General features: G+C 45.3%; 1 protein-coding gene and 1 pseudogene across 4 annotated transcripts in view; one reads left to right on the forward strand and one right to left on the reverse strand.

Annotated features, from left to right (window-relative positions):
- MGAT5 (alpha-1,6-mannosylglycoprotein 6-beta-N-acetylglucosaminyltransferase) overlaps window positions 1-26877 on the forward strand; it is a 345401-nt gene that overhangs the window by 301754 nt on the left and 16770 nt on the right. For all 4 annotated transcript variants that reach the window (XM_059166698.1, XM_059166699.1, XM_059166700.1 and 1 more), the window contains 3 exons: window positions 5834-5980; window positions 13343-13459; window positions 20042-20116. In XM_059166698.1, the coding sequence (XP_059022681.1) occupies window positions 5834-5980; window positions 13343-13459; window positions 20042-20116 (339 nt within the window). The remainder of the gene's footprint in view (window positions 1-5833; window positions 5981-13342; window positions 13460-20041; window positions 20117-26877) is intronic.
- LOC131828273 (U4 spliceosomal RNA) lies at window positions 4111-4193 on the reverse strand (annotated as a pseudogene).

A 26877-nucleotide genomic window follows, 5' to 3' on the forward strand; every position in this document is an offset into this window, starting at 1 on the left:
GAAGGAAAGAGTCAGGATGAAATCCATTAGCCATCTGGGATCTTGGGACCATGCCTGTAAGAGTGATTTCTTGCTTTGCTCATGAATCACGCACCCAAATCGCCAAGATTTCCACAGCAAGCAACACCGTCCTTCTGACAGCCCGTGCCCGCCTCTCCACCGTATTGCCCACGCATCACACAAGTGCCATCTGTGGGAGGGAGCCCAGGCGCTTGCGTACTGATGGAGCAGTCCGCCTTCCATCTTCCTTTTCAGGCATGGAAATGTGTGCCCTCGGATAGTCAAGGAGGCTTCATCCTCGTGGCCAATACCTACAGTTACTCCTATTCCAGCCAGATGGGGGAAAAAAATGGGGTCAATATGTACTCCTCTCTCCCTCTTCCCTTCCCACATACGTGTGTAGAATGCAGAGTGTATGGCGAGGTACTTCAGTAACTTCTCTGACTTCAGGAACAAAAGCACATCCGCACACTCAAACACACACAATACCACCAGGCCTTACTCCAGGCGGTTTTGCTACAGGGATGACAAAGGCAGGGCTGCCCACCAGTGTTACACAGATGTGGTAGAGGAGGCAAACAGTTAAACAGGGGACCTATCAAAATGTGAAAAGAACACAGGTAGAAGTAGTAACCATAAATAAGAGGGATACCAGTGTCAAACTTCTATGATGCTGTAAGCAGGGTCAATCGTTTAGTTGTGCAAAATGTTGCCCTGTGAATTCTGAAATCCCTTAAATAAGAGCAGAAGGTTGCTCTGGAGGACAGGAGCCAATTATCAGCCATATTTCAACATGGTGCATTTGTGTTATGGTAGCATGCATGATCACAGGGATTTATTAAAGTACTCCTGGCTGTTTTCTCTAACCCTTCTCTGTGCCCTCTCCATGAGTTATCTCTTGTTACAAGAGCCCTCTGTCCTTGGTACTGTGGGAGCCCATCCTCAGTACAATGGTGAATTGGCCTATTGGGCTGCCTCACACCATAATAGTAAACAGTTCGCGCTGGGCAGCTAAAGATGGTCTGCATCTACAGTCAGAAACTTATCCAGATATTTCTCTTAGCCACCCCCCATCTCCAAGTTAATGCATTTATAATGCAAATTGCAGTGCATGGGATTTTGAACTGGCGTTTCCAAATGACCAAAGTGGGTGAATTTCTGATCTTGGTATAGTTGTTGGTATTGTGTTTTTATTTCTGAAAGACCACTTGGGAGCCTACCCAGTGAGCTGATCGCTAAGAAATAGCCTTTGACATAGCTGCCGATTCTGACAACCTTCAGGCACTTAAACATACTTGGTTTGTATCATTGTCTTGTCTCCTTTAAACCTTCTAGCTCTTTATAAGAGAGTCTTGTAGCTTAGGTTAGGAACTTTGGCAACCCATGAGAGGGTATTTAGCCAACCTGAATGGGAGAGATTTGGGCCACTATTCTTTTCCTTCAAGCATTGAATGTAGAAGGGCAGGCATGTGTCCAGATAGAGACTTTTTAGGCTATATGAAAGCATCACCTCTCAGAAGATTATATTTCCTCCATATTCACCTACCATATGGATTCTGTTTAAAGCTATGAAAATTCTTTTTAAAGTTACATTACCAAAAATAAGGGGATTCCCAATCATTGTATGAAGAAGAAACAAGGCTTAGTAATAGTATGTGCTTCATGGGACTGGCTTTTCCACAAGGCAGCCACCATAAACCATGTCTTCTCACTCTTCTGATGGATGTTCCTCACCCTTTTTTTTTTTTTATTCCAGGTACTTTATGGAAGAGTGCAAACTCTTAAATACACATGCAGGTGCCAAACATCTTGCAAAGCCCACAACCACAACTCATGCACACCTAAGCTCTAGCTAAACAATACAAGGTCATATGTGTGTGCTGCTGCATGAAGTTGGATCTGGATTCTGACTCTTGCTCAGTGAACATTTACTTCAGTGCCAAACCTTAGAATGCATCGTTTCCATGAAATATCTCATTTAATCCTCATAGCAGCCCCATGAAATAAAACACCATTTTACAAGTGACAAGACAGTTTAGAGAGCTTGTGTTACCTTGACTAAGGTCCCATAGCTGGGGAGAATACATTATGAATGGACCTCGGCTAAGAGTTGCCCACAGTTCTAGAACTAGGAAGTGAGGCCGTCCGGATTTGAACTTTGGTCAGCCTGAGTTTAGACCCTGTGCTGTCAGTTACCACATTGCCCTGATCACTTGATACCAGTATTCAATTTATTGGATAAGCTAAGATTGATTCATTGCTCAAACTCCCTCCTGAGCCACTCCACCAATTTTAGCCAGTTCACGCTAGTCAGAAAAGCTTATGTCGAGTGTGTGTCTTTTATTTTGGATCGTCTTGACATTCCCCATCAAGAGTGACTGGAAACTGGCCAGATTCATGTGGTGTCTTCCTAAGAACCACTTTTATCCATGTTGAAAGGATTCCTTGTTACCTGCTCCAGTTAGGTGTTTAGAACAGTTCTGTTTTTCCCTTTCACACAGGGTAAGACTCCAAGTGGTTTTACTGAACTGTTGGTGGACATACAGGAACGTCCCAATCCTGTGCCATGAATAAAATCTGTGGTGCTTCATCTGTTTTCTCTTGCTTCATATTAGTTCAGACATTTAATTGTATGACATGTAATCCTGGGTTTAGAAAGCTTACTGATGGGGAGGAATTGCATTCATGACAATGTTACATCATCTGGAATATCCTCATTCTATTCGGGGCTTCTGAAGGCCAGATGAGGTATAAATAAAATGGGCCCAGTTTCCTCTTAAAAAGTGAAGCCTCTGCTTGAATGCATTCTTGTGATGCCCCCGTGCTGAGGACGAGCTGGGGTCTAGGAGGGGAGGCAATTTAGTGTGGTTAATGCACCAGTGTATGCCAAGACCATGGCACTCAGCAGTTGACAGGCTCCTCTTTGCTGGTGAGGCGCTCTCTCTGCCTGCCCTTTTTGTGATTCAAACCTCAAGTGTGCTATTTGACCTTAATATGTCTGCTCCATTATAATGTCACAGGTAATGAGTACACAGGAAGGAAGAAAAAATTGCTTATTGACAGAAGTGACAAAGAACCGTTATTTTGGTGTTTCTGAGTTGTGCATTTCCTGCAATCCTCATTAGCTTGACAAGGAAACCCATTGCCAAGAAATTGTATGGTATTTGCTTTAGCTTCATCCTCTGATTGTGAGGCTTTGGAGAGTTAGCCCAAAATGTTTGTTTTCTGGGTACTGAGATGTTTCAATGCCAGCGGGGCAGCTGAGATAGTGCAAATTGTTATTCAGATATAATTAAACCTAGGTCACATTCAAGTCCATTAAGCAACAGCCTCAAATCCTTTTAATTAATGGGTTCAGATTGGTTGGTCTGAAGGAGCTAATTAAATTTTTTCCAGTATTTTCTATTTAAATAGATAATCATTGTGCATTCTGCATTTCCTCCAAAGTTCTTGGCAATTTAAGGTTGATGAAGGTATCAGCACTTGATGGCAGGCCCTGATTTTCAGAGGTCAGGACACATTGTGGGCTCCAGGTCTCTGGTGAAACCCACAGAGCCCCCCATCTGCATCTTCTGGCACCTTTCTTCTCAGAGTCAAAAGGATCTGGAAGCCCTGTGCTCTCCTGCAACCTGAGAGAGGTCATCTTTCCCCTGGAGAGCCTGCATATCCTCCCCAAAATCTGAGAGGGAGGGCAGATCACAGAGCTCAAAAGCCTGAAGGATAGCAACACTGGATTCTTCATATTTAATAAAGCTGTGTTGTGTTGGCACAAGTTCTTCCCACTCTTGCCTTCCATTTCCTCTGGGGCTGTCAGGCATCCTCCCCCACCCCCACCCCTGAGCTGCATGCTGGGGCCACACCCTATATACTTACATTCTCTCTGATAATCTCACTCCTTTCAGCTCCTTGAGAAGAATAAGACCCAGGGGCACCGGCGTGGCTCCTTTAGTTAAGAGTCCAACTCTTGATTTCCTCTCAGGTCATGAGATCAGGGTCCTGGGATTGAGCCCCAGGTGGGAAGTCTGTTTGAAATTCTCTCCCCCCACCCCCCGCACTCCTCCTATGCATTCTCTCTCTTCCCCCCCTTCTCCCCCATCTCTCTCTCAAATAAATAAGTAAATAAAACTTTTAATTAGCAATAATTGCGCCTCGGATAAACCTCATTGGCTACGATACTGCCACTGCGCAAAGCTAAATAAAACTTTTAAATAATAACAGTAAGATCCAGAAACAGGACCTCCAAATGGTTGTAGAAATGGCCCTTGTATTTTCCATCTCCCAAGCTCCTGCCACTGTGGTATTCCTCACCCACCTCTCTAGTGGTTCTGCCTGAGGGACAGTGTGCCCCCAGCTGGCAGTGGGAGGCTGGCAGTATATTTGGTCATCTCAAAGTTTACAGGAAATGAAAGGTTATTCCTCCAAAACAAAGGTTAAGTGTGCTGTTTTGTGCAAAAGAATATACAGTCATAGGACAGGGAGTCTAACCAGAAAACCAGGGATTTTGGTTTCTTATCCCAGAAAAATCCCTGTGGGAGCTACAATATGTCCAGCTTGGGCCATGCTCAGTGTTCAGTCCCGAAACTGAGTGCCCAGCCCAAACTTCCTGCATTCTCCATGGTGCCCAGGGAACCTAGCAACTGGGACTCAGGTCTCTCCACGTGGAACCATTCTAAGTAACTGTTCCATTTAGGCAGCTGCAAAGATGTAGTCGATAGGGAGAGGGCCCAGGCCTGTCGTGTATCCAGTTCACCAATAGCCTTCACTCTGGGGCCTGGCTGCTTGGGTGTTCCTCAGCGTGATGGCAGAAGGCAAAGGTGCCGTGGGGCCCCATTATCCTTCGTGATAGATGTGCCTTCGCTGAGTGATCTCAGCCTTGGCTCCTCAGTGCGATAGGGAGAGCTCACACCTCCCCAAGCCCAGACTTGGATCCCGCCATTGAGAGCTTCCAGCCCTCCAGCACTGTGAAAGGTCCCAAGGGGAGGAGCTGCACTGAGGCATTTCCCTGAGATGCTGTTTCAGTTTCGGACCCAGGAATCATTGCCAGTGAGCTGCAGCAAGGCCCCTTTGTCCCAGGGGTTGGGAGCTCTTTGGGCCTGCACGAGGACTTGGAGAGTGTGTTTTTGCTGCCATCTATTGTCTGCCGTGGGGAGCGCGCGTGGTGTGCTTGCTGAGGAGGGAAGCCACTCAGTACCCTCTCCCCTCCACTGAGGGGGGAGATAAAAACAAAGTTGTTGGTTTCCCCAGTGAAAACCCCATTATGAAAACCTGTGTTTACTGACCTACCATCATTTTAAAGCCGCTTCATTTGAACTGTAATCAAACCGCCAAGTGACCTTTCTGTTCTGCACCCCCCCCAACCCCCAGCATCCCTGAAAGGGCTTGTTGTTCCTTTGGTTCAATGAAGAAACCTTCTGTTTAGTTAAGCAAGTGTTTTTCCAGTCATGTCTCCTGGTGAGTTACAGAAAGATTATTGTTGGGTCTTGGTTTTTGTTGTTGTTTTTTATCCTTTTAATACCCCCGCCTTCTTACCCCCTCAACTGCCCACCTCCCCCGCCATCCTCCCACTCTTATTTCTTTACTTTTTTTTTTTCCCCCAGAGGAGGAGAACATAATGATCTGAGCAGCTTCATGAGCCCATAAAGGTCCCTGGTCCTGTTTCTCAGTTCCTAATGTGAGGTGCCTCCTCTTCACCCCCCCCCCCCCCAGAGTCTGGGAACCTTCCAGAGGCTCTGAGGCTTTGACATGGGAGTGAAGCACAGAATAGCCCCCTGTGAGCCAAGGACACCAGTCCTGATTGACGTGTTTATATATGGTGTGCTTTTCTGTCTTCTAGCTGTTCGTTGGACTCGGGTTCCCTTACGAGGGCCCCGCTCCCCTGGAGGCCATTGCAAATGGATGTGCTTTTCTGAATCCCAAGTTCAGCCCACCCAAAAGCAGCAAGAACACAGACTTTTTCATTGGCAAGCCGACTCTCAGAGAGGTAAGCATCTATAAAAACCCCTTCTACTTTCAACAGTACAAATACTAGCTACTTACTGAATGGTGCGAGCCCATTCGAACCTCATAGTCTTGGACAGTAGGTATCATCAACATCATTTAACGTAGCTGGGTGGAAGGAATGGGGGTGGGCAGGAGCTCAGGGAGGAATGGCCGATGCCATCTCCTAACTCACCTAACTAGGTGATGGCACAGCCAAGACTTGCCTCTACTTCTGTTTGCCCTCTACAAACTGCATCTTTTCACTCTGCCTCAGCTCTCTCCTAATTCACACAGACCTCTCCAACCATCTCAGTGGCTGAGCTCTGACTTTTTGAATGTCGAGAGTTTATGGAATAAGGCAATCCACTGGCTAACAGGCATTTTTGAAGAACATGTTTTCCACGGTGGGCTGTGGGGAATAGAGTGTGTGCCATGGGGTCCTTCGCTGTCGACCTTGAGAGACAAGACATCTGATGGGCAACTGAAGTCCCATGCCTGGTGTTTTTGGCCACCATCAGTGGGCACCATCCTGAGAAGTAATCCTGCCATCACTCGAACTGTTGGCAGAAGCCTTATTTGAATTGCTTTCAGAGATCCTCTTAAAAAATCCACAGCGGGTGATGAATCACCACTGAAGGCAGTTGGATTCGATTCGGGGCAATCAACAAGTCATTTAGAGCATGTGGGCGATCACGCTGGTGTTTCTGTATCTAGTCAGAAGCAGGTGCGTGCAAGAAACCCAGAGATCGATCTTCTTCTCAGTTCCGTGGCTCTGTGGGCTGCTCCCCAAGAAGAAGCCTGTCGGAGCTGGCATCCTGGCAGTGCCCCTGTCATCCAGGGCCTTCCCCTGGGGGACGACACACGTCAGCACCCATGATGTAGCTTCAGTATAGCAGCGCCGTGATTAAAGCGGACAGTTTTCAATTCTCCTTTTAAACCTTTCTGGGTCGATTCTCCTGAACACCCCGTCACCCCAAAAAGAGCATGAAATGCATTTTCCTTGATCATTCTTCACTGATCAATCAGAGATCTTGCCCATGCATGGAGCTGATTATTTTGAGAGTTATTTTTTCTGATTCTCCCTGCCTCTGGCAAAAGGGCCAAAGGAAGTGGAGGGAGAGATTGAGATCCAATAGATAATCCTCAAAAGAACAATCTATGGGCCACACAACCTCTGAGAAGGGGTAACTGTGTGTGTGTTTACCCACATGCTTGCTTTTCCTTCTGCTAATATAATACACTTGAATTCTTCCCTTTGGGAAGTCGTTCCTTTTGGGGAAGTCATTCCTCAGCAGTACTTAATGCACACCTGTGTGCCAGGTGCTGGGGGAGGCTCCAGGGCACAGAGCAGAAGGGTTCAGCCTGGCACCAAAGAGCTTATTTTTTGGAATGATCTGAAGAGATGCTCTCCAGCGGTGAGAACATCTCAGTTTAGAAATCTCTGGTCTGCCGTCCTGACTTCTTTGAGACTTTTAGGTTAGAGTTCAGGGTAGAAAATTGGGTCAGTAAACCACCCCTGCTTTTTAAGTTAGGTGTAAGAAGTCCCTGAAGCTTTACTGCTCACATTGTGATAACTACTTGTAATTTTCTTTTTTTTATACTTCTATTGTGATTAAATATACATAATTTAAAACTTAATATTTTAACCATTTTAAGTGTATGGTTCGCTGGGATTAAGTATATTCCCAGTCCTGTACAACCATAACCACCACCCATCTCCAGAATTTAGTCATCATTCAAAACAGAAACTGTGTTCATTAAATGCCAACTCCTCATTCTCCCCTCCCTGGTAACCTCTCATCTGTTTTCCCTCTCAACTTAAATTTTCTGTGAAATCACACAGTATTTGTTCTTTCGTGACTGGCTTGTTGCACTTAGCATGATGTTGTCAAAGTTCGTAGCGTGTGTCAGAATCTCATCCCTTGTTCGAGGCCTGGATGATATTCCATTGTATAAATACACCACATTCTATGTATCCATTCATCTGCAAACACTTGGGTTGTGTCCACTTTTTCTCTGTTGTGAATTCATGTACAAGTATCTATTGGGTTCTCGCTCTTCATTCTTTGGGGAATAATATGTTCAAGTGGAGTTGTTGGAATTTACTTTTTATGCATTTTGAAATAGTTATAGTCTTAGGGAAGAGTTGCAAAAATAATACAGAGGTTAGGTGTAATTCTTTCAACCAGCTTCCTCTGATGGTAACACATTACGTAACTACAGTACAGTTATCAAAACTCGTATCAAAGAAGTGAGCCCTGATATCACAACATTGCCTAAACTACAGAGTCTAATTGGACTTCGTCATTTTTTCCACTAATATCCTTTTGCAGTTCTTAGATCCAGTCCAGGACCCCACAGTGCATTTACCTGCCCTCTCTCCTTAATCTGTGACAATTCTTTGGTCCTTCACTGTGTTTCATGACCACGACACTTTGAAAGAGTACCAGTTGGCCTTTCTGTATGCCCTTGCCCACTTTGAATTTGATGGATGTTGTGTATTGGTTATTGTGTGATGATACATTTTTAGCGAGAATGTCACAGAAGTGGTGTGGCCTTCTCAGTGTGTCATATCAGGGGGTGGGGGCATGATATCAGTATGTCTAATTACTTAAGGATGTTCACTTTGATCACTTGGTTCAAGTTGTGTCTGCTGGGTTTCTTCACTAGAAAGTTACTAACTTTCTCCATATTGGGGGAAAAAATATTTCGAAACTATGCAAATATCCTGGTTCTCTTCAAACTTTTGCTCATTTATTTTTACCATGTGTCAGTGGATCTTGCCTACAGCAGATGGTGGTTCTAATGGTGGTTTTCTTTTTCCCCTCATGGTGATTTTTTTTGAATATGTGAAGAGCTAAGAACCCCATCTCTTTTTACTGCTATTTCTATAAGCCTTTTGGAAATGATCAGTCAGAAGTATCTTAGACTACATTGGCTGCTGGCACCTTTTTGTTATTAGTCATTCTAAAGAATCTGATGTCACTTTGTTTCAATGGACTATTTTTTCCTGAAAAAAAAAAAAATTAGGACGCTCATACACGATCTATTTCCTAGTGAATGTTGTGATGTCACTAAGATCAGAGCACCTAGTGTGAAGTTACTGAGGAAAGAATGTTCATCATTTCCTGTCCATTGTCATCACTTAGTAATGTTCTTCTCATTGAAGTGGTGGATATTTTCATTCTTCATGGCATGAGAAGAGACGAGGCATTAGAGCTGCCCCCCAGGTGCTTGGTGCCTCCCATTCCTTCAGATGATTCCACCAGTGCTCAGCTGGGACTCTAGTTAGACTGGCCCTGTGGGATCCTCTCAGTATTTGCTCTGCAAGTGACCTTGCACAGATGACTCATCAGTCCTGGGCTCCCACAGGGGACCAGGATGCTGAAGGTCAGTTGACAGATATGCATTGTGTCTCCATGGGGTCCCTGGTACTAATGGCTGCATTGGGGAAACTTATCAAGACACATTTCCTGTTTTCCAGGAGCTCAGATTTTGATATGGAAAGAAATAACTAAGTTAATCGAGGAGAAAATGTCAACTTGGAGTTGTGCCAAATAGAGAATGTGCTGGGTTAACCGAAAAGGGGATATTGGCAGAGCTGTAGTAGAAAAGAGAAGGAGGAGAGGGGGGTTTCAAGCTTAAAAGTTATGAATGTTGATGAGTTGGAGGGAAATCCCCAGAAGGTCACTTTGCCTTATGCAGGAGGGCTGGTGCCATCTGATGGCCATCTCCTCTGCGGGAGACAGAGCAGGCTGGGAGCCAGCAACATCACAGAGTGAACTTGACCTCAAGGCCAGGTGGGCCACCCACTTGGCTCTTTCAGCCCACAAAGGCCACAAAATCCCCCGAACCAAAACCGGTTTTCAGTGGAAGAGGGCTATCAATAGTCATGTAGAAGCCCAAGGGTCAAAAATCCCTAGAAATCAATTATTCTCTTTTTTTTTCTGCAAATGGAAAAATTTTAACCCAAGTGGACATAATTACAAAGCTATTTTGTTGGGCCCTTGCTAGTTTTTCCAGTTAAACAACAATTGATCCATATGAATCAATCTGTATAAATTGCAGGTATGTCCCTTCTTTGTCTTGAAGAGAAAAGAAGTCCAAATTTCTACAGGACAGTTTAATTTTATTTCTGTCTTTTCCATTGGACCAATTTTTAAAAACCATGGTGTATACTCTAGGGGAAAAGTTCCATATGCCTTAAGTAATGTGGTCAGTTCAGGTTATACTTTCAATGTGATATAAATTGTATTTTTATCTTTATGTTGGGAAACACATTAGTAGGTTCTTAATCATTATTTGGGCATTTTGTAAATCATTAGAAATTCTCTGGCTTCAGGGCTTTTTTCCATAAGGAGAACTCATGTTCTCTTTAGAAATTTAATAGCCACTCTGAAGTAATGTCTCCTATTTAATAAGATTTTCATTACTTTTACAAACTATACTCCAGTAAATTTACTGATTGATATATGGGGAAGGAGCTCAGATCAGACGGTTCTCAATAAATTAACAGGGAGGAGCATAACATTCAGAGGGGAAATAATGAATTACAAAATGCCTTGCTCATTAAAATTAAGTAACCCTCAGTAAATGTAAATGAATAAAACGATAATGGCTCAGCGTTCTGTATTTTCCAAGTGCTTAGAGCAACCTTGCACATAAGCAGGGACCTGGTAAAGGGGAGGGGAGAGAGACTGCCTATATGTAAGTGGCTACATAGTGACACTGATGGTAACTTCAGTTTACCCTGATTCCCTTGGAAGATTTAATCAGTTTGTTCTCCAGGCCACCAAGTGAAAACAGTGTGACATTTTACTCGTCTTCAGAAAAGCTCTACTGCAGGCATAAATTCAATCCTGGGATTTTTTTTTTTTTAGTTTGGCAAGTTTTAGGAGCATAGTTAAAAGACTATAGAGTTTACTCCAGGCTTCTTTTCGCCTTTGTCTCAAGAACCCAGTTGGTGCTGTAAAATTGTCACTTTCCTTTCCATCAAAAGCTAATGCGTTGTTGAAGGATCTCGATTTGAATTTGCTCTGTCTGCTCTTTCCTGGCTGTGTGGTCTTGTGGAATTGTAAATCCATATAAATCTCAAAATCCTCACAGATGCATAGGAAAAGGGATAAATAATGCACATGCAGGTGATCAGCTCAGTGCCTGGGCCAGCCAGAGGCCCCACTGATGCGTGTTGAATCTAAGATGTGTACTGGGAGAAAAAGACACGGACGCTTCCCCAGCTCCATGCAGCTTCTGCGGTCACTCTGTAGGTTCTAATCACTGACCACACGGCGGAGCGGAAGGAGGGGGTATGTATCTGAAGAATGGGGAACTGAATGGGCCAGCAAGGGGCATGATTCTGGCAGAGGGGTCAGGAGCAAAGATATTTCTCCTCAGAATCGTGATTTGCAGTGGTTCAGTCAGCATCTGACTCTTGATTTCTGCTCAGGTCATGATCTCAGGGTCTTGAGATGGAGCCCTGCATCAGGCTCCGCACTCAACAGAGAGTCTGTTGGAGAGTCTCTCTCTCCCTCTGCCCCTCCCACCGCCCCCTTTCCTTCTCTCACTCTCAAATAACCCTTTAAAAGAGAGAAAGAGAGAGAGAGACTCATGATTTCCACAAGAAGGTGCCAATGACAGCTGGGAGCTGAGGCCCAGTAACGTGAAGTCTGGGTTTCCTGCCGTAAGTAGTGCATGCAGTAAGTAGTGCATGCACATTGGTGAGGTAGGATATGAAGAATGGTGGCTAGGAGTGAGATGGAGAGAGGCCAGTGAAATCACCCCATCCCCTGTGTATACTGGAGTCTGAAGAAAAAGAGAACCAGCTTTGCCTCTAAAGCAATAGCCTCAGCCCTACTAGACCCAACACCTGTTTCTCCCACTAATATGTTGTAAGATCTACTTTTCTGTCCTGAAATAAAACTCATCAATAACATACCCTGCCTACATATGAAATTTCAAGAAAGAATGATTCAAAATAATTTGCAATAAGGAAATACATATTTCAGTATAAATATAGTCAAGAAATAATACCCATACCCAAGAACTATAGTAGCAAAGGTATCTCCTGCCTCCTTACAATGAGTAAGACATTGTACTTAAGAAGAATAAAACATTCAACTGAACATGGTTGGCCCTTATATGGTAAGGGCTTATGGTTGCTTAAAAGTGATATCATAAAAGAGAGGTTGGTTAAAAACTGCCTATACAATATAGACGGACACACAAATATGCAGTTCCCATTAATGTGAGCACTACAAATACAGACTGATTTGGGCATGTCATAATGGAGACTCACCTCATCTGAGTGACAGTGACATGGTCGCCCTGATTTCTCCAAAGTGGTAACAGCTTATGGGTGAAGTTCCAAAGAAAACAGAGTAGGAACATCCCTTGATTTACATGGAAGTTAGGTTCCTGGGAAATTCAATGTATATTAAAACTAGGCCAAAGAGTTGGATTCTGTGACCCCACATGGAAGCTCAGCGGGGCAGGTGGAAGCTAATTAGGGAGTGGACAGCCTGCCTCGTGAGGGGTCTACGACCCCCGGTCCTCAGCCACAGGTTCACAGCTCCAGGCAGCACCCCCAGTCTTTGTGAGAACTGAATATGCTCTCATGAATGTCCAGAAAGCTCCCTTCCCATTACGCCCCGAAAGGATACAGGCATAAAGGTGGGAGCCAGTTTGGGTGGTAAATTTAGCCGTCAGAGAAAGGACCCTTCAGGAGCAGAGAATTGCCAGCTTTCATCCTGGGTTGCTTTGGACCCTTTGTTCTTAAAATAAAAGCTCCGATTTTAGAGCTTTGCTGAATCCAAATTGTCTTTATCAGTATTAAGGCTCCAATGTGATGCTAATGATTTGTCCTGAAACCATTCCAAAATTCTCGGTTTTTCTGGTAGCCTTATTTCTCTTTCTTTACATTTTGTATGTGTCATTACTCATCCTCCTATGACTTTAAAGCTTTTGGCTTTATTGTAATTTTCTCATTCCCTGTGGGTCCTGATCGTGTCTTGTAACAGATACCAGTTTGACTGAGGTGATTTTCAGGACTGGGATGTGACCAAGAGTTGAACATTCCATTGTATCTTGGTGCAGCGTTGGGGGTTGAAGCCACCTATTGGGGGTAACAGCCACCATGGCGCCTGGTTTTGACTTTTCCAAGTGGGATTCAAGATGCGGAGTTATCACTCTTTTATTGTTCTCTACTTATGGGTTCTCAGGAGGTTTTGATCATCAAGGAAGGACAAAAATGTCTTGTTAGCTACGCAAGTACAATGCCATAAAAAGCATAACGCTTCATCTAGCACAGAAGGCTTTAAAAAAAAACGTATTTGTGAGACTGAGGTGCTTTGTCTCTCTCTTCCAGCTGACGTCGCAACATCCTTATGCTGAAGTGTTCATCGGCCGGCCCCACGTTTGGACGGTTGACCTCAGCAATCAGGAGGAAGTGGAGGCTGCCGTGAAAGCAATTTTAAGTCAGAAGGTTGTGTTTTTTATTCCATTTTTCCCCATCTGTGCTGTGACCTGAAATGTTTGGAAAGCCTCACAGGCCCTCTTGTTGAGTAACTAGAACAATTCCATGTCAGCTTGACTCTGGGATTAGAAGAGCCACGGTGTAGGATTTGGCCCATGGAGGGTTCATGGGTGCGCTGGCAGGTGGGAACAGAGCTGATGCCCCTGTGTGTGTGGATTCTCCGGAAGCTTTTGGCATGACTGCTGGATCCCAGATGCAATAGTAGGACTTTGAATTATGCTTGTCTCACTCTCACAGAGACCAGGATACACAGATCTGCTCCCCTGCCAAAAGTAAGAATGATAGGAGGTATTAAGGAAATACTGGGAAATGTTTTTATATAGCATTTATTTATTTGACTTTTTTTAAAAACCTAAACACCTAAATAGAATTTTGTATAAGTAACTGACATCTCCAGATTCTCCTGATCCATTTAGTAGGCATGTATTAAGTGCCTACTGTAGGCAGAGACCGTCTGAGCCACTTTAGGGGGCACTCACTCCCATAAACATAGTCGAGGCTGGCTTCCTGCCTATAGGAAGGCTTACCGTCCAGTGCGGATGGGCCAAGTTAACCTCTCCCAACCCCCTGGACTGCCTTCCACATTGGTGGAACTGCTCTGTATACTCCCCCTACTACACTATACTCTCTAACAGTTATTTAGGGGAAGCAGTAGGGGCGTGGTTGTAAGGAAGACAGCCTGGAATTAGCTTGGGGCTGGGGTTCCAACCCTGTCACCTACTAGCAGTGTCTCCTCGGGCAGTTACGTAACCTCTGAGTCTTAGTTTCTTCATCTCTTTAAGTACTGTTACCTACTGAATAGGTGTTTGTAAGTATTCAATGAGGTCATGAATATAAAGCCTGTAAGTGTAGCATCTACTGCATAGTGAGTGTTTAGTTGGTATTATTAAGTCACTATTAGTTTTACACATACAGTATTCTTATTTTTGTTATCAACAGTCTGGAATTAACTAGACTGTCAGCAACATGAGGGATGGAAATAGGTCTGTCTCGCTGCTCTCCTCTGTACCCAGCATAGTGATCTACCCAATGAATGGAGAAAGAAAGGAATAGGTATTTGCCAAATGTGTTCAGTGCCAGCGACAGGCAAAACATGGAGAAGTGGATATCGGGGGAAGCTTTCTGGAAAATGCAGCACTAGATTAAGTCTTTTAAGACAAGTAGGAATTTGCAAAGCTGAACTGAAAAGTGGACCCAGAAGGACCTGGGTTCAAGGCACAGTGTGAGTAAAGGGGAAGAGGCTGAATGGAATGTGACCCTACCGGCTTGCCTCACTATCTGCCACACATTGAGAGCTTCGCCACTGGAGAGTCATTCCTGGGGAGGCTGATGGTTCTGTCTTTCTTTCTTGAGTCCCTGACTCCCTTAGGGTATTAGTTTCTCAGGACTACCATAACAAAGAACCACAAACTTGCTAGTTTTAACAACGGAAATTTATTCTCTCACAGTTTCAGGACTAGAAGTCCAAAATTAAGATGGCAGCAGAACCATGCTCCCTCCGAAGCCTGGAGTGGGGGATTCTTCCTTGCCTCTTCTGTCTTCTGGAGGCCACAGGCTTTGCTTGACTACTTGCAGCTGCAGCACTTTAATCTGTGTGTGTCTGTCTGTCTCTCTGTTCCATTCTTGGAAGGACATCAGTCTAATTCAGTAGGACCTCATCTTAACTTGATTACATCTGCAAAGACCCTATTTCTAAATAAGGTCACATTTACAGCTACTAGAAATTTGGACTTGCACATTTGCTTTTGGAGCAACATAAATTCAACCCACATCACTTGGCTAAGTGCACATATCCCTGGAAAAGGAGTGATTTAAAAGGTAACATTGAAGCAGAAAATCTTGGATCATGGAGTACAAAACTTTTTAGGTGATAGGTCCCTTTTGTCAAACAAAAATCTAATGGGAATGCTTGATCCAGAAGCACAGAGTGAGACAGTGGGTTGTCTTTGCTCATGGCTACATGAAATTGACTCTATTCACTCTGTGGAAACTCTAGTGCTCTACATTTTAAAACTCAGATCAACCTTTTTCCACCTTAGTCCCAAAATTATTCAAGACCATGTGAGAAAAAAAGTAATTAATAATAGTAGCTTTTACGTCCAGAGAACCTCTTTCTACACATCTACAATCACTATCTATCTTTATGAGCCTTATCTCATTTCATCTTTATGAGCATTGTTTCACACGATTCTTCTATAGATGAAAAGATTGAGGTTTAAAGAAATTAAGTAATTTACCCACGATCACATAGCTAATAAATAGTAAAAACTGGATTAAAGCCCAGGTCTTTTTGACTGACATGTTAAGATAATACAAAATTTAGAAAAGGAAAGAAGTAAAGGGAAAGATAAAAGTGGGAATGAAAACTGAAGTAATTAATTGCTTAATACAAAAACTTTATCATTAAGATTATGCTTCTTAGGAATGGGTCAGAAATTGAATGCCAGTCTTTCTCATATTTACTCACAAGATTTTAAATTATGTGACACACAAAAAGCAAGGTAACATGACCCGTCATTAAGAGAGGAAACAGTCATTAAAACCAGACCTAGAGATAGCCCAGATGTTGGAACTTACTAGAAAGCAACTTCAAGATGCTAAGATAAATATATTGAAAGTTTTGGTGAAAAAGATAGACAGTATATATGAACAGATGGGGAATTTCAACAGAAAGCTAGAAACTTTTCTCAAAGCCAAAATACTAGAACTGATACTGGAAATGAAAAGCTCTTTCAGTGGCTTTATCAACAGAGTGTACATAGCAGAGGATAATATCAGTGAACTTTTCAATATCAATAGACTAGAGGAATTTTCCAGATTGAAACAAAAAGAGAAAAATGAATGAAATTAAGAAAAAACATAGGAGACCTATGAGACAATATCAACTGCCCAATTTATGTATAATTGGACTATCAGAAGGAAGAGAGTATAGCCAGAAGACATATTTAAAAAGATAATGACTAAGAATTTTCTGAAATGAATGACTGACATCAACTTGCAGATCCTGGAAGCTCACTGAACTCCAAGCAGGATAAATATGAAGAAAAACAAGTACACATCATTGCCAAAGTGCTGATAACAAAAAATTAGGGGCAAAAATCTTGAAAGCAGCCAGAGAAAGATCCATTACATTTAAGGGGATAACAGTATGAAAGACCACCAACTTCTCATCAGAAATAATGGAGACCATAAAAAAGGGCCCTTGAAGGCAGAATGTGTAGGGTCTTTAAAACAGGTCATGCTGGGCGCCTGAGTGGCTCAGTGGGTTAAAACCTCTGCCTTTGGCTCAGGTCATGATCCCATCATGGCCCTGGGATCGAGTCCCACATCGGGCTCTCTGTTCAGCAGGGAGCCTGCTTCCTCCTCTGTCTCTGCCTGCCTCTCTGCCTACTCGTGATCTATCTATCAAATAAATAAATAAAATCTTAAAAAAAAAAAAAAAAACAGGTCATGCTAAGAATTCTGGATTTTATTTTAAGTATGATGGAAAGTTTTGACCAGGGGAATGGCATGACCTAGTTTACATTTTAAATCAGGAGAAATTGCAGAATGTGTCTGACTTAAAATCCTATGGTTAGTAGATAGAGGAGACAGTCAGGACTGAATTCCTGGTCTTCTGGTACCTTCCAAGATCATCTCTCATTGAGCGATGCCAAGCCACCACTGTCCAAGCTCAGCTGATTTCTGAGAGCTATTCCCTGTAGGAATTGTACTTGGACTTAGAGCAGTCAGTGGGTGCTAGAAGAGACAGGACATCTCACAAGAAGGGAAGTAAAAAGAATGGGAAAGAAGAGGTGGGAAAATAAAGGAAGCTTTCCACAGCCAACAGGAACTACACAGTGTAGCCTGCAGGCTTCCCTCCTGTGGCCATGTGAGCAGTGGTCCTTTCCCACAGACCAAGATGGCCAAGAATATTTCCCCGTTACTCCACAACTGGCCCTGCTTAGGTTGCTCTGTCACTGAATGTGCTGTCAGCATTCCCTTTCTTTCCCTTCCCCAAGGAGGCCTTGACTCCTTCCTGGAGGATTATCATGCAGAAAATTACCCCAGGCCCCTGCTCCAATCTCCACAATAGTTCCTACCTCAGAGGCTTGCCCGGCTTCTGTTATAGCCAAAGCCAGGAGTCTGGAGAACTTTCCCACACAGGGACCCCATTCCTCTCCGCAGCAGGATGGCTAGTGGAACCCGCTGGCAGGGGTGGTTTAAGAATACAATTACCTTTTTTTGGTTTGCGTTTCCTTTATAGGAAAATCATTTGGCTTCATATTATTTAAAACAGTGAATGGGCCATCAAGCAATTAATGAGTCAGCATCCCTTTGGTTAAATTGGGTTTGGTTGGTAGGAGGACACAGAAAGAGTCATTTTTCTGTGTTTATACACTGAGCCCTTTGAATTAATTCATTTCCATGTCTAAAGGCTGCCCTTTAGAATAAGTTGTAGGAATGATCTCCTTCCCACCACATAATTGGATCTGTTGATGTCGTGACAATGGCCACCTATACGTTATTTCACTCCAGAAATTCTACTTGTCACCACATAAATGATCCTAATATGCCAAGTTGTCTGTCATGGTTTCTTTCTGTTCCTTCTGTGGACTTTTGAGAAGAGACCTATCTGCAGGCCAGTCATAGTAAGCCTCTAGAATCACCCGCAGAGGATGAGTAAACAAATATCCTCTGAAAGGAAAGAAAATTTTGCCTTTGGTGTGAAGGGTTATGTCTGGGTTGGAAAGGGCACAGCTCATGCAAAAGCTTGAGGTGAGAAGGAGCAGGTTTGCAACACTGAAGTCAGTTTTCTGAGTATTTTGAGCTCTTCTGAGGTGCTCTATTGAGGAACAAGATGGCCTGTGTTCTTTCAAGAGTCCTGCCCTGATAGTATAATACTTACGGCTCAGCCTCTTTCACTTCTCTCTGCGCAGATGTAGGCAGGGATGCCGGAGATAAAAACTGCGTGATGCATTATATGATCGTGGGTTTGAAGATATATTATGAAATTAATAGTCATGGTTAAAGAAGGGTTCATGTGTAATGTGTGAATCGACACAGAAAAAGAGGGGAGCAGGTCCCCTGTGACCACGGGAGGATGTCTTCTCTGTCAACTGTCCCATTTTCCACAGGCCTCAACGCACAGGCATTCTGCCCAGCTCTCCACCCTGTACATTTGAGATTGGCAAGTGTAGGACTAAGTGGTGGCCCTCTGTCCTATTGTTGGCAGGTGCCCTTGGGCTCTCCGAAGCTGTCCCAGACTGGATTGCTAGTGAATTTGTCCCAAACGTAAAGTGAAATTTCCATTTCAGATTGGTAATGCTTGCTGGATGCCCCCCAAACACAAGCCTTATACTGTGGGCACACACACTGTGCAGCAGAGACAAAAACCCTCAAGTCTTCCCCATCCCCAGGTGTCCAAATCATGATCACATTGCCTCCCTGACCCCAGAGGAGCACCTTCTGGAATTTCCTCCTGCCTTCTGATAAAGCTTGGGCTCTTTAGTATAGAAATCCTTCTGTGGAAATCCAGTGAACCTCTTCCCAGCCTTGTCTCCCCAGGCTTTGCCACCCCACGCTCTACCCACCTGCTGTTCTTGCATGTCTAACCTCCTGCCGCTCACACTAGCCAGAATGGCTTCCACATCTGGGCTTGCCAGAATCCTAGCTGGCTTTAAAAGCCCAGCATGAGCAGAAGTCTGCTTTGACCTTCTAGCCTCCGGGCCCCTTGGCTGAACTCTTTGTGGCACTTTATGACTCTGTTCCTGCCCCACACATTCTTTAGCTATGTGCTGACCTCACCTTCGAGTGCCGACCAGTGCTTTCCTCACCATCCTGGGCCCTTCCCTACTCATCATGTGCCCTTCTCCTAGCATTGAGCATACATCCATTCAGCAGGTGTTTGCTGCCTTCCTCCGTGAGCCACACAACCCAACAACCGTGGAACACCTGCCCTCTGGAGCTTAATCTCTAACTGATGATACTCCCAACCTTTTGTAGAATGCCTACTGTGTTCCAGACACCAAACTAAGCACTTTACTTTTTTTTTTTTTTTAAGATTTTACTTATTTATTTGTCAGAAAGAGAGAGAGAGAAAGCACACAAGCAGGCAGAGAGGCAGGCAGAGGCGGAGAGAGAGGCAGGCTCCCCGCTGAGCAAGGAACCCGATGCAGGACTTGATCCCAGGACGCTGGGATCATGACCTGAGCCGAAGGCAGCGGCTTAACCCACTGAGCCACCCAGGCGCCCCGCCCTTTACTTTTTTTTTTTTTTTCACATGACCGTCACCACAGCTTAAAAGAGGTAGATTTTTCTTCTCACCATTTTGCACATGAAGAACGTGAGGCTCAGAGGTGGTAGGCACTTTGCTCAGGGTCCCACAGCTAACCAGGAGCAGGGTGAGGTTGTAAACCCAGGTTGGTTACCATCCGAGTTCATAGTCCTATCCCCTCTTGAGGCATGTGAGTGTGTGTGAGTCAGGGGAGGACTGGGTAAGTGTCCTTGGTTCTCTGTCTCCTTTCATGATACCGTGTTCTGATTCTACAGATTGAACCATACATGCCATATGAATTCACATGTGAGGGAATGCTACAGAGAATCAACGCTTTCATTGAAAAGCAGGTAAGGCTCTTCAGAAATCCTTTTATCCCATTACCACCGGGGGCTCTTATGAACATCTAAGAGCTACCGTATTTCTGGGGTTATTTTCCTACTTTGCAAGACTCTAGAAGCTGGGTAATGGCTTGATGGAATTTTGAAGCATGCATTGTCGTGGTCATCCAAGAGACTTTGTCCTAGTTAAGAATGTTCCTTATGGGGGCGTCTGCATAGCTCAGTCGATCAAGTGTCTGCCTTCAGCTGAGGTCATGATCTCAGGGTCCTGGGATCAAGCCCCACGTCAGGCTCCTTGCTCAGTGGGGAGCCTGCTTCTCCCTCTCCCTCTGCAGATCCCCCTGTTTGTGCTGTCTCTCTCTGTCAGATAAATAAATACATTCTTAAAAATAAATACATTCTTAAAAATAAAGAATATTCTTTGTGATTGTGGAAGGTCAAACTGGAAACTTAAAATGGGAGAGACCGGATAGTCAAGACGAAGCCCTCCTGAACCATCAGACCTGTGCCCTGAATTGGTTCGGAGGGAAATCACGAGGACTTAGGTGGGGAGGGGAACAGAGAGACAGTTCACTGATCCTGCCTGATCTTTGTTTCTCACCCTAAGAAAGGCAGGGGCTGAAACCAGGGGTTTCTAAGCCTTCCTTTAATATATGTTCAATAATTCCAAATATATTAGGACGTCTTAGTGGTTTTCAAATATCTTTTCAAACACGACCCCTTTTCAAATGAAACATTACATGAAGCCTAAGAATAAAACAGATAAAAGGAGGGCTTCAGTGCTAAAGTGGGGGAGGGGGGCCCAAGAGTCCACCACCCCCAACAGAGCTTGCAAACTCTGGCTTGTGCCTGTGACAGTAAAGGCCAAGAGCACCACTGGCATCCTTCTGTAACATTTTAATTCCTTAGTCTTCAAAAGCAGCTCAGAGCTACAAATAGACAGATGCAGAACCCCTGTGGGCAAAGCACTATGAACTCCTTGACCACATTTCAGGAATGGGGGTCTCCTCTTAAAAGGCAAAGCAAAGTGTCTTGGGACGATCAAGAGACCTTTACACAATAGGGGATGAGGACCGTGCAGGCTAAAATAGAAATAGTGTGTTGTAAATGTTAAGTAGTGTAGACAGGAGGTCCCAGGTAGGTTTCGAAGGGAAGGTTTGAGGCAACAGGCTGAAGAGCCCCGGGGCAGTCCTGGACGCTGCTGTTGGAGAGGGAGAGCGGTGGGCCGAGGCTTAAGGGAGGCGTATCTGGTATTCCGGGTGTCTGTTCGAGGCCAGATCTGGGTTCACAAGTTTTTGGTTTTATGATTTGGGTGCCTTACTCCGCCTCTCTGGGCCTTAGTTTCCTCTCTTGTAGAGTAAGGATAATAATAGACATCATGGGGCAGGAAGTGCTTAGTACAGGGCTGGTCCGTAGTGTTCCATAAATGCAAACGAGTACTGTTGATCACTTAATAGATGGTATTGTGTATCCTATCACTGTGTATTACTATATTGCGATATCATAGAATGGGGTATAATATGACTAAGCATCTGAATCACCGTCTCATTCAGTCTTCGTGTAGTGCCTTGATTGGCCACGACCTCATCAGCATCCTAACTCGAGCAGCCCTTCACGTGTAGACTTCACAGGAGTGCGTATGGAACACGTCCCCGCGCGATGTCTCATTCGGTCCTCCCCGTATCCCAGGAGGCGGCAGGAATAGCCCGCCTCTCTGGGTGGCGGGACCAAGATTCACAGTCTCGGGCTAACGTGTCATGGACTCCAGGTTCGATGCTGGTTTGGTCTGAGTGCAGGCGTGTCCTCGCAGCATGGCCAGGGCTGCGGGCGGGGGCTGGTGTCCCGGCGCTGGGCTTGGCATCTTCATTCCCCTTCCTGCAGGTGCCGAGAGGACCTGCGGATTCTCCGCTGGCAGGGAGTTTTAAGCTGTCACAGCTCTTGTCACGGAACCGATCTGAGATTGTAGCAGGATCCCCGCAGCTGCTTCTGAAACCCGATTCCTCCCCTCCTGTCTCCACTTCCTCTTGGGGAAGATGGTTCCTCGCTGACACGCTGCCACGTAGAGAGAGACTCTTCATCAGGTTTATTTGAAGACTCTTGAATCACAGCCAGTCCTTAAAAGTTCTCCTGTGGCCTGTTATCTGTAACTCTATTACCAGCTTTCCTTTCCAACAGGAAGGTCGCATTCCCTAGAGTGACTGGGCACCGTGCCCCATAATGCAGGAGCATGTCTGGTCCATTCACCTCCATACCCCACGCGGCCTGCCCGGCACACAGTAGGTGCACAGTAACTCCCATCTGAAGGCATTAACAAAAATGAATGAGCGTGTGTGCACGTGCTTGTGCTTTTCATTCACGTGTCCCAGGTGCCAGAAAGCTCATCTTGGACTTTATGATTTGGAATACACGCTAATTAAACTGCCTTTGCACACCGCTCCCCAGCACAGACTCCTGCAGAGCCCACTGTTCAGATATCCAGAGCTTTCTGTTTTGTCTGCTATGGTTGATTCTCACATCCACCGGGGCAATGTCAGCCGTAGTGCACTGTGGACTGGGCCGGGGCCTCAGCAAGATGGGAGGGAACGAGTCCCCATCCTCAGGTAGCTTCAGGCCCCCCCAAAGAAGCCATTCAGGACCACAGGCCATGCCACCGCCATAGGGTTGGACTCTGTAACAGTGATGTAACCGGATGCTTAGGGATCACACCACTCAGCCTGCAGAGCAGGGAAGGCGGGGAGAGATGGGGAGAGTGTGTCCAGCAGCATTTTGTGCGAGATGAGTCCTTGACAGCAGACAGAGCGGTTATGAGAAGGACTGTACAGGTCAAGACAAAAAGGTCTGGGGGAAAAAAAGAAAGCATGTTGAGTTATCGGAAGCTGAGTTGTGACCGAAGGGAGGTGATGTGAGAGACAGGGCTGGAGGAGGAAATAATTCGTGAGTAGATCCTCAGGCTCCGCCAAGAATGCAGATTTGATCCTGGGATAGCAGGAAGCTCAAGAAAGGGTTTAATGCAGGATGAGGGCAGTGAGACTCAGATTGGTATTTTAGGAAAATTCCTTCTAGAAATCTTGCATGGGGGGCATTTCCTGTTAAACATTTTCTCGGTGCTGCTACACAAGCCAGAATGAGGCCAATTTTGAGTTAATCCAGACCTCCGTGGAGGGTTTTGTTGAGGCCATAATGTTCCCCCAACTTTAGAGGGGTACGGGAGGTCAAGACCCCATTGATTCAGTTTCAGTCTTCAGCCTCTAACAGTTCTCTCCAGGCCTCAGTATTTTAGAGCTCAGGGTGTTCGTTATTTTTTTCAGCTAGAATTTCATCAAAGAGCAGGGAGACTGGAACGAGGGGTGTTTCTGGTGTGAACGGAAAGCCTCGAGCTCTGAAGACTGGTGGCAGCTCAAGCTTCCCATCCCTTGAACTGTAGGAGTGCTACAGCCCTAATTAGGCTGATCTCTGCCTTCAGAGTCTTCCGTGTGATCTGCAAGGGGAACAAGGAAGCTTTTATCTCAGAACCTTTTCAAGGTTGTCCATCACACTCACCCACGGCAACGGGAGCCAGGGGAAGCCAATTGACAGCAATTGAGAAAGCCCCAGGCTTCAGTGGTTGTTGAGTGGCTGATAGCTGGAAATCTACCTCATACCCAGCCAACCCCGGGCTCACTCACCCAGTGGGAAAGAGTCGTGACTTGAGGGAAACCACTTGCTTTTTTCCCTTCATGCCCCGGTCCTGCACACACCACCACTGCTTGGCTGTACTGGAAGTGTTGATTTGGGTTGCATGTTCTTCCAAATCAGCACTCTGTTCGAAGGGCTCTCTCCAGCAGTGGGGGAGGAACTGCGGGATGGTACCAAGGCAAAAATCCCTTGTAACCTCAGATCAAGAGCAGCATTCTTCCCTAACCTGAGTGTCCAGGCCTGTTAAGGTTCTCGTGATGCATTTCTTGGGAAAGATTTAGGTATTTGCCTCAGGCCAGAGGGGATAGAACAGGTTCTTTTGAAGGAACGGCTATGTTCAGGTTGCTTTCTGCAAACCATGCCTATGTTCCTCATTCCTATTTTCTTTATTTCCCGTAAAGATCCTGTAAATGTGCAAGATGATTATGCTTGTATTATTTTGCAAAGAGCTGTGTAATTCATGTGAAAAACGTTCCAGCGATATGGAAGGAAAATGAGTTAACCTCAAGAGCCACTGTGGAATCAGCTTCAGCTCCTGGGAAATCTGGTTTCTCTGAGCCCATCTCGAACTCCCCAGCGAGTGTTCTAGATGCAAGGACAAGCCTGGTAGTGAATCCAGATAGTCCAGGGTAGCAAGCAGTGGTGGTGGAGCAGACAGGTTGCGGGGGAAGAGGAGGAGGAACTGGAACTGAAAAGGGAACAGGGTTGGCCCTAGATTGGGAACGTTTGCTCTTTGGGGAAGTGAACAGCTGCTGTTGACCTAGCCATTCCTGATCGCAGATACTGACTGAAGAGTGCTTAAGGGCTGGAGGCCCCACTCTCCATGATCATGCACATGTTCCTAACCTCCCCATCCTCTTGCTTCTTCTGTGCAGTGCAGATACCTACCCCAAAAGGTTGATGGAGGAATCAATAGACTAATGCAGGTATAGGGCCGAGAGCAATGCCTGACACTGAGTAGGGCCTCGGGAAGCCTCAGCTGCTTGCTGCTGCTGGAACCCAGCCCCCAACCAAGGTGTGCTTTTTAGGGAGCCTCATTGAGACATAAGTTACAAACCAAAATTCACTCCGTGTAAGGATACAATTTAACAATTTTTTAATCACATTGATAAAGGTGTGTGGTTACTGCCAGGGTCTAGTTTTATAGCATTCCCATCCCCCCAGAAATCTCACTTGATACCTCTTTTGCAGTCTTGGCCCCAGCCCCTAGGCATCCCAGGTTCTGTGTTCTGTTCCTGGAGATTTGCCTTCCCTGGAGATAACTGGCTTCTTGGACTCTGTGATGTTCATGAGGTCCATGCACATTCACGTATCAGTACTTCGTTCTTTATGGTTATTATTATTATTATTATTATTATTGATTATGAGTGTGCTACTGTGTGGCTCTGCCACTGTTTATTCCTGCATTCACACCTGACCGACGTGTGTGCCACTCCCACCTTTGGGCGGGTGTGAAGAGTGTGTGAACATTCCCACGCCTGTGGATGTGCACTAGAGGATGTGGGAGGTCTGTGGCTAACTCCTAGAGAAGTGAGCTTGTTGGCTCTTTGATTTGCACATGTAGAGACCAGCCGTGGAGATGGATGGAGACAGCTCAGCATCACAGCCACCTCCTGAGTTGTACCTGTGGAGACACAAATCCATACCCACTGCTGGCCGTGAGCCCGGCAGCCACCTGGGGACAATGTTCACTCCTTTAAGGACAGCACAGGCTGGGAATGGGAGATATCATTGGGCAACTGAAATGTCTTTAATCCGGTCAGTCATTATTTATGGAACACCTGTTTTGTGCCAGGTCCTGGGCTCTCTCAGCTGTAACAGAAAGAACAAATATGTCCCTTACCTCTCAAATAGGTGATGGAATTTGGCTCAAACCCCAATTTCAAGGCCTACAACCTGTCCCTTTTTTTTCTTTTGTCTTTTTTGCCTCCCAAATTCCTGGCCTTACTTCCTGTAGATCCCACCCCCAGACCTGTATCTACCCCTGTCTCCTTGACTGCACAGTTTCTGCAGAAATCCACTTGCCCTTGCTGTGTCGGGGACATAGTAACTCTATATGGTTTGCCGAGAACCCGGAGTGGGGCTGGAGGAGATCCCTTCACAAACAGCCAGGAGAGAGGGCAAGCCAGCGCCTTATGGGGAGGGGCGGGGGGCAGCACCCTGTCATCTTCTCTGCTCTTTGGCTGTTTCTGGGAATCACATTTTCTCCACACTGTGACTTGACCTTTGCGACAAAGGCAGCGCCCTTACTTCTGTTCCACAGTAAGTTGTCTTTGCTTGGGCAAATGTTGCCTATTCTCATAAAGTTCCTGATAGTAAACCTTTCTTATGAGTCACTTCTGGATAATTTCAGAAGAGTCAAATTTAGGGGAATTCGGTGACCTATTGAAATTATTTTAGAAAGGAATGCAGATGTTCTGTGTTCTAAGTGGGCTTGTTAACCAGGTTGGAAAACTATTAAGTATCATCCTGGCTCTAGAAAGTCTCTCTGAAGTAGAATATTGTTCCTTTCTACTTTTACTGTTAAATCCCCTGTTCAGCCGCTCTATATTGTGCACCAGCTATCCGCAAAGCACGGTGTTTGTGGGAAGCCAGTAGCTCCTATGCAGCCTACAAAACCCAGCCCAGAAGTCCCTACTACCTGGAAGCCTTCTCTGACTGCTTCCACCACACTTCCCATCCCCACGAAGTTAATCATTTACCTACTCTGAGTGGCCTTTACATCCTATTTGGACATCTGTTTTCTGCTGTTCTGTAATTTTTTAAATGTTGGCCTCAACATTTAAGAGCCAAAGATGTGTGCAGTGACTCCATGGGACCTCCGGGACCCCACTGTCGCTATTTCTGGCCCCCACCATGCACACTCTCAGCTCCTACCGCATGCAACTCCCTGCTCCTCCAGAAGCCTGTGAGACACTCCCTTGTCACAGCCTCTGATCCTGGTTTGCCTGTGCCTGGAATGTGCTTCCCAGATCCTAGCAAATATCTGGGTCTTTTCTCAAATACCCCTTCTCAGTGGTGCTCTATCTGGACACCCTCTCCCTCAGCAGTCTCAATCCTTTTACCTCACCTCTTTCTCTTCTAGAATGCTTACT

Source organism: Mustela lutreola, chromosome 3, assembly GCF_030435805.1.
Source record: "Mustela lutreola isolate mMusLut2 chromosome 3, mMusLut2.pri, whole genome shotgun sequence".
Classification (NCBI taxonomy): domain Eukaryota; kingdom Metazoa; phylum Chordata; class Mammalia; order Carnivora; family Mustelidae; genus Mustela; species Mustela lutreola.